Raw genomic sequence first — 8,198 nt, forward strand, 5'->3', positions numbered from 1 at the left:
ATGTAGGTTATCTGAAATAAAAAATTGCAGGGTAAATCTTGGGTAAAATATTGGGAAGGAGCACCCTTGCTCTAAGCTGAAACCAGGTCCTTGCCAGTCTTGTCTCGCCTAAAAGATGTCTCCCAAGTTTAGCTACTTTGATTCCGTTGGGTAACACCTGATTTCTATAAACTCGTCATTATTACTTAGAACAGTTTCCACTTTGTCGGATGTAACCCATCTCATTATAATCACAACACCTTTACATTTAGCTAGTGGCGTCCGAGTAGTGAGAGTGTGTTTTTCTCGGGGTACTCCCGTCCCCCACACGCCTAAATTACGGGTATTTGGATCTTTAGGTCCCCACCCACCCTGTCTGCTACTCTCACTGCCATAAACAGCTTACTTACCCAACTGAAAAGCTCTATAAATTATTCATCCCGGTTCTTCCGCTTCTTCCTTGCTGACCTCGATTGTTAGAACACAAACGAGTATATATGTACATACATATTTTTTTTTTATCGTCATATCTTTTCAAACTAAGCCTCCCAAGTTATTTTAAAACACGAGCAAGGCGAAGAGAAAACGATTTTCCGAGCGCCCAGGTTATATCTGTCCCCAAACCTTTGTTTGGGGTCAAGTAATTTCAAACCAAAATTACTGACACGATTTTAAATTTTTTTAGCCAATGTCTTAATTATTATATTTTCCTTACAGTTTTATAAGTCTTTCAAAGCCTAAGTTTCATTTCCACAACAACACTACATTTATGACAATGCTTTAGTAATTACACTCTTGGATTTCATCAATGCTTAAATTTACTAATGTTATTTTTTTACTAAGTTTAAAATCTTGTAACATTCCGAGGGCACGACCAGTGATTTGAGCTTTAACTTGTTCAAAGTTCCACACACGTTTCCCCAAATTTAACACCTACTTGTGGTAAAAGGTTTCGAAACTTAGAAAACAAGAGCAATCTGAGAGATTGCATACCCTCGTCCCGCCGCTCCTTTTGGAGATTGCATGCATTTATATTGGATAACGTAAAATATCACCTTCGAAAACTCAGAAAATCCTTTTCAGTTCCAGAATGATCAACGATCGGGATCATTTTTCTGTAGTGTGATGAGGAGTCTCAACCTTAACGTGCCCATGAAATTTGGTACAAATCCAATCACACTTTACAAGAGTTATTAACTTAAAACCGCGAAAATGCCCTATCTCCCCATTATAAAAATGCTTCAAAGTGATCCAGAATCCGGTCCGTATTTGAATCCGGACCAAATTTGGGGAGGACTGTCCCAATCTGACTTCTTATCTTGTGTAAATGTTTCGTATCCATCGCCCTACTACTTTTCGAGATACGAATGCGGAAACACACACACACACAGACCCCAATTGTAATACCCTCGCAGGCCGAGGGTAATAATACTCTGCAGTAACTTTCTTGGGGGGAATAGAACATTTTAACCACGTGGCTAAGACCCTTTTCTCATCATCAGACAAATGTTAGTTCGATAAATTTCGAATAACACCATCTAAGTAACTTGAGAATGTGTCCCTGCGTCTGTGCTTTATTAGTTTATTAAACTTACGTGACTGTTTAACCCTAATTTCAGTTAAAGCTTTCTTATTACAGTTGGTCCTCCAGTGGGACAGCGGTAAGTCTTCGGATTTACAATTCTAGAATCAAGGATTCGATTCTCGTGGACACAGCAGATAGCCCGATGTGGCTTTACTATAAGAGAGCACACACAATTTAATTTGACAGACTCTGTCGTTAGTTTCCAAGTCCAGAAATTTATTTTAAATTATTTGTATTATTTAGAGAAACACCATTTGTTATTTGCAACCTTAAACTGGAGGAATCCGGGGATAAGATGTTCATTTTTACAAGTTAGGAGAAAATATATGTCCATATTGACGAAACAGTTTAAATCTCTAGGTCCATAACGAATTTGTTCTTGGTTAGCCAGTTTCCCCGCCATTTGTTTTAAACAAACACGTCACAGTCAGTTTACTAATGGCACCTCGCGGAGAAGGGGCAGAGTGTTGTGGCGCTTTTATTGCCAATGTTTTTTTTTGTTTTTTTTTTAACTATTTCCTCAAGATTGCAGACTTTGAACTGTGGCGGAAACGTAACTGTATGGTGTTGCCCTTTGGGCTCAGTACTAGCGATTGTAAAGCTAGTGTACGTGTATTATTTGATTTGAGTGCGAGTTTATTTTTGGAACAGTTGTTTTTCGTGGGACAACATTTCTGTTGGTATAGCCATTGGTTCGAAATGAATAAAGTAGACGTGGACTTGTGATTGTTTTACTTAGCTAAATGTAAATACTGTTATAACAATAGGCCTACAAGTTATATTTTCAGGATAAATTATATATTTGAAAGCTGACTTGCACTGTGTGTGTACGTACTTAAGGCTTGAGAAAAGTTTATAAGAGTATTAAAAAAAAGTCAAAGATATTATAAATGTGGAAAAGGAGCATTTTTCAGAATTAGCCACAAATATGATTCAGTACTACGATTAAATTATATCTGGTCCTTAACATTTACAAATACAATTTTGGTCATTACAAGCTAATAGTAACATGATGTTTTACGGCAGTTAGTTATTAAATTATTTGAATAGACTTAACTCACAAATAAATTATTAATGTAATGTTATTTCAGTTAGATATTAAGTTGGAGGTGTTCTTTGTATAATTGTTCACTAAGCCTCTTATGTATCAACTTGGCCTATGCTGCGTTAAAGTAGGTTTCTGAATTATTACAAAAATCATCATATAATAAAGACACGTGGTCTTCCCTATGTTATTTCTAGTTCTATCTCACCTTATCAATTTATAAGCGGGATAAATTAACTAAAACAACAAAACAAAAAAATGCTGACTCACAACTCATTCTTAACTACTGCTGTACCAAATTTGGTCCAATAATATGCACAATATAGTGATCACAAGAAAAACTGAGCTTCTTTACATTTGGTATGGAACTTACAATAAAAAAGCCCCTGCTACAATGAGCATATGTAACAATTTCAAATATAGTAGTTTTATAACCCAGTACTTACCCAATAATGTAGACTATTATGACCAATTGCGTTATCCTATTAATAATACCAGCTTTCTTGCTTTTGATGTGAACTACTTTTACAGTGTCGTATTCTAAGAATGCTGATAGGAATGCTTTGGTTATTTCACTTGGCATTTTATGTAACTATCACGCCTTTAAAAGAAAGATACCAAAATAGAAATTCTGTACAACACGGAGATTCATATATATGTGTGTGTAGCTATTTACATTATAATACCAATCACATCTATAGACAACAGCGCTCAGGACTAGATGAGTAAGACGAAAGCCTCGGCCTTTCTGACGCACTAGCTGTATACTCACATACACTTCTGCCAGGAAGTCTCGTGTTTTCCCTACCACTGATGTTATCTATATACTCACTGTCTAACACACTTAGAAATACCTCCTGTACCTCATTTACACATATGTTAGATAAATGATCTGTTGATATATGTACTACTAGGCTTTATAGAATACAAATCGAAAATGTTAATGTATTTCATTAGAGAATATACATCTGTGCTATTTTGTTTGTTTTTTGTTGATAAGCTCAAAGCTACACAATAGGTTATCTGTGGTGTTCCTACCTACTTAAAAACAACTGATTATGATAATGTGCTATATACGTTGTGTCCACCGCAGAGATATGATCAAACTCCAAATTCTAGTGCTATAAGCTCTTAAGCTTACCAGTGGATGAACTTTTCTTTTAAAGCATGGCAATCACGACATTTTGTCTTTTCTTTACGTTTACAATTATATCCAAATTTTTTAGATTCCTCATATTAAATACCATAAATGAAGAATTCAGTGTTACTTCTCCAAACGATATCCCACAATGTTAAGATGCTTTGTTTAAAAGACAGTCGTATTCCACTAAATATGTTTGATCCACTATTGGGTCATTGTTGTTATAGTCGCCATGAGTTATTCTAATTCAAATTTTCCTGTCTAGTTTACTCTCCAGCTCAGGTTCAGTAAATTATTCGTTTATCTGATTTGGTCGAAATATATTACCTCGCATAAAAAAAATAAAAAGCAAATTTCAAAAATGTATAGGCTTTGAATATTAAAAAAAAGGTTCGTTTGAATTTTGGTTGTTGTTCAGCGCAATGCTACACAATGGGCTATCTGTGCTCTGCCCACCACGAGTATCGAAACCTGGTTTCTAGCGTTGTAAGTCCGCAGGCATACTGTTGTGCCACTGGGGAAAAGGCGTTTAAAAAAGGAAAGAATCTGAAAAAGAAGAAGGTTTTAAATGTACGAGCCTTACACATGCGCGCATCACAACATTCTAGAAAGATGTGAATGAAATTTCGTTTCTTTAGGACTTTTCAACAACATGCCCCCCCCCCCCCAGAGGCACAGCGGTATGTCTACGAACTTACAACGCTAGAATCCGGGTTTCGATACCCATGGTGGGCAGAGCACATATAGCCCATTGTGTAGCTTTGTGCTTAATTACAAACAAACAATCAACAACATAATAATTACTGCACTGTATATGTATAATTTGTAAAGAATTATGTGTATATTGTGATACTTCTGCCGACATTAATGATCAGTTAATTCTTTTTCTATGCACGATGCCCGCGATAAGTGACAAAGTCGTTGTCCAATGTCAAGAAAAAACTTATGTAATCCACATTCTTACTGGTCTCTGTTAGTGAAATGAAAATGTAGCTTTTTTTAATGTAACTGAAGATGATTAGCTTGAATCAAGTAGATTAAAAGCTTTAAAATGCCCAGTGATAGAAAAATCTAAATCTAGACTACTTCACTTTAGGTTAGGTTTTTACAAATTTTAAATTTGTGATTATTAGATTCTGTTCAGATTCGAATGAAAGCCAAGGTCAAAATATGAGTTTTAACTAAAGGTGTGGCGATACAGCGATACGATTTTATATCGATACATCGTCCGAAACGATTTATGTATCTTCACGAAATTTGGCAAGCGTTCAAGTAAACATTATAAGTCTTTTGTGCAGAAAAAATCAGAATTTCTAATAAAGTATTTTTACTAAAGATTAATGATTCAATAAATGAAGATGAGTATTGAGTACTAAATGTTGTCCTCATTTCTTTTATTAAGAACATTACATTCAAAGTAACATAACAAATTAACAACAACAAAATAGATAGACAGATATTAACTTTTTTATTTTAGCTCTCTTGCCAGCCGCTATTTAGTTGATCAAACCTGAGAATTTGAAAAAGCACTGTAAAGTGTGAAGTACTTAAATAATACAGTGTTAGTAATATAGATAATAAATTACAGACAAGACTGTTAAACTTTGTAACACACCATTGGTAAAACTTTTGTAACTAGATACGCATCGTATCGACTACTATGATGAGATACGCACCTGGTTTTAACCCATTGACTGCAGCTCTTCTAAACGCATACGGAATTTTTTCAAGCCATACACTGTATACGGCACTCTTGCATTCAACTGCCAGAGGCGGACCGTGCCCTATACGGGATAAAATCACTTGGTTCTCTATAAAATTTAATTTCGAATCACCAGATACCTATATCAACCCAAGAAGAAGCCATAAAATAAAAGTAATAGGTTTGTGCTTCCAGTTCTAAATATAATTGGCTTGGTGGTGAGGGTGCTCGACTTGCAATCCTAGGATCGCGGGTCCGAATCTCTCCAGTCAGTGAACATGCTTTCTCTTTCAGCCTTGGGGGGGGGGGGGGGTTACAATGAGACGGTCAATCCCACTATTCGTTGGTAAAAGAGAGTAACCCAAGAGTTGGCGGTGGGTGGTGTTGAGTTTAATCTATCACTGCTAAATTAGAGACGGCTAGTGTAGACAGCCCTCGTGTAGCTTTGTGCTAAATTCAAAACAAGCCAAACTATTAGGAAAATTTTGTTATGAATGTTATCATGTGGTAAACCAGCACGTAAAGAGTTAAGATGTAATTTTACTTTATGTATATTCCAAGTGGTTCTGTAACAATACATGAAATATGATGGAATATATCGTATAAAACACATCATTATCCATGATAAAAATGTGTGTGAATGAAGTATTTTCGCTAGTGTTGAGTATCATACTTAAATGTGTTCCATTTAAAACAAGATTATGAAGTTCATACTAAAGAAGAGATCGTTATACGACGAAATACAGCAGTTCATTACTGTCATTTATTCAAATACGTCAAGGAATTCGTCAAGGTTACGTCATGGAAAAGAGAAGACGTTATAACAATCGTATCAAATGTGGCTAGTGGTGAGTCCTGCTTTCTAAATTTTAACACACGATGGAGTGTATTAAAATGTCATGTTTAGCTAGTGATAAGGATTGGGTTACCAATTCTAACACGTGATGGGTATATTGTGTTATCAAGTTTATATTGGTAAGGGCCTAGTAAGCAAGGCTAACTTCTGATGGGGATATTGTAATATCATTGATTGTACTAAGTTAAATTGTGGTGAGGCCTAGTTTAGTTATCAAGTCTAAAACTTTGTGGAGATATCATAATATCGAGTTTAATTAGTGATAAACGTATGGATATAGTGTGTAACTAATTTCCTTATTAATAATGCAATGAAATTATCAAATACAAGTATATGTTTGAAAATATCTATACAAAACACATACATTGCAATTTGTATATGCAAGCAGTTCTGTATGATAAGTAGGGTAATGGGTATAGGAATACCTTCTTTTATTAAATTTTCCTTTGATTGCGACACGAAAATCACAAACATTTTGTTTTCGACATAGCACGTTAAACCCTTCAAAAAAAAAAACGAAAATATATACCTTCAACAGGCAGAGGTTATTTACGATTTCAAATCCACAATCTTCTTAATACTGAAATCTATGAAGTGACTTTATCCCTCTAATACTGAGCTAGTACAATACGATTTTGAAATAGTTAATGGCGTACAACATAGCCGTATAAATGTACACACTGAGGGATTGCAAATGTGGAGTGGTTTTAACACAAGAAATCTCTTTTCTTTTTTAAATAGCGATTAATTTTGTTTGTTTGTAATTATGCACAAAGCTACACAACGGGCTATCCGTGCTCTACCCACCACGGGTATCGAAACCCGGTTTCTAGCGTTGTAAGTCCGCAGACATAGCGCTGTGCTACTGGGGGACTAGCGATTAATAATTCACTAAGTATCGATGTAGAAATACAGATAGAAAACAGTACAAAACTCAAGCAGGGAAACTTCCTTTTCGTGTTTTTATTTTCTATTTTTTGTTTAGCGAATTGTCTTGCTCCTGGCGAAAGCTTTTTTTCGCTGATGAGAGAGGTCACCTTTTACTAATAAAGCAAGAAAAAGAGCTGTAAATAACTCGTGAATTTTTCTTCAAACGTGATGTTTTACGGAAGATGATTTTTCAAACGTTCTTGTATAATAAATATTTATAACGGGTTTTACGGAATAACTTACCCACATGAATACAATGATTTCTTGATAATGCTATTAAATTCGTCTCTATACACATCGTGATAAGGAGAAGTTAACAGTAGGCTAAGAGTTAGTTAAGTGTAAATAAAGATATTTTAAGCTTGAATTTATAGTATGCATGAAAGTATTACTTATTAAAGCATACGTATTGTACTGATTATTCTTCTGATTCTCTCTGTCATCTCACTTTCTAATATAATAGCACCAATTTGGAAAATGGGATTGAGAATGAGTATCTTTTGGTGACTGAAAACTTGGAAATTTGTTCAGGTGTAAAGCTGTTTGGCAACTAGCGCAACCTAGGAAATGGGTTTTTAACTACATTGAGATTGTTTCGTAACGTGTGACAAACAGCGTGTGTTTTAAATTCCGAGAGATTGTTTCGAAGGGCATGAAAGAAACCATTTTTTTTTAACTTTAGTAGAATTCTTTTGTAGGATATCACAGAAACAGAGCGTGTTTTGAACGCAGATTGTTGCGTACGATGTTACAGAAACTATGTGCTTTACCTTCAGTGAAATTGTTGCTAGGATATGACAAAAACTGAATGCGTTTTTAATTTCAATGGAATTTACAGTTTCCATTTCAGTGAGATATCATCGTAGGATATAACAGTAATCTAATGATAAAATCATAAATAATATTCAACGTTAAACTGGTACACAATTAAAAACATTTTATTTAGGCCTATCTATGGCC

The 8,198-nt window shown here is 35.0% G+C and overlaps 1 protein-coding gene across 2 annotated transcripts in view; it reads right to left on the reverse strand.

Moving 5' to 3' along the window:
• The window catches only part of LOC106459345 (P2X purinoceptor 4-like), a 28,616-nt gene extending 25,247 nt beyond the window's left edge, over positions 1 to 3,369 (reverse strand). For both annotated transcript variants that reach the window (XM_022385819.1, XM_013918965.2), the window contains exon 1: positions 3,056 to 3,369. In XM_022385819.1, the coding sequence (XP_022241527.1) occupies positions 3,056 to 3,192 (137 nt within the window). In that variant the 5' untranslated portion in view covers positions 3,193 to 3,369. The remainder of the gene's footprint in view (positions 1 to 3,055) is intronic.
• Positions 3,370 to 8,198: the final 4,829 nt, after the last annotated feature.

The sequence above is a fragment of the Limulus polyphemus genome, unplaced genomic scaffold (assembly GCF_000517525.1).
Source record: "Limulus polyphemus unplaced genomic scaffold, Limulus_polyphemus-2.1.2 Scaffold595, whole genome shotgun sequence".
In the NCBI taxonomy this organism is placed as follows: Eukaryota; Metazoa; Arthropoda; class Merostomata; order Xiphosura; family Limulidae; genus Limulus; species Limulus polyphemus.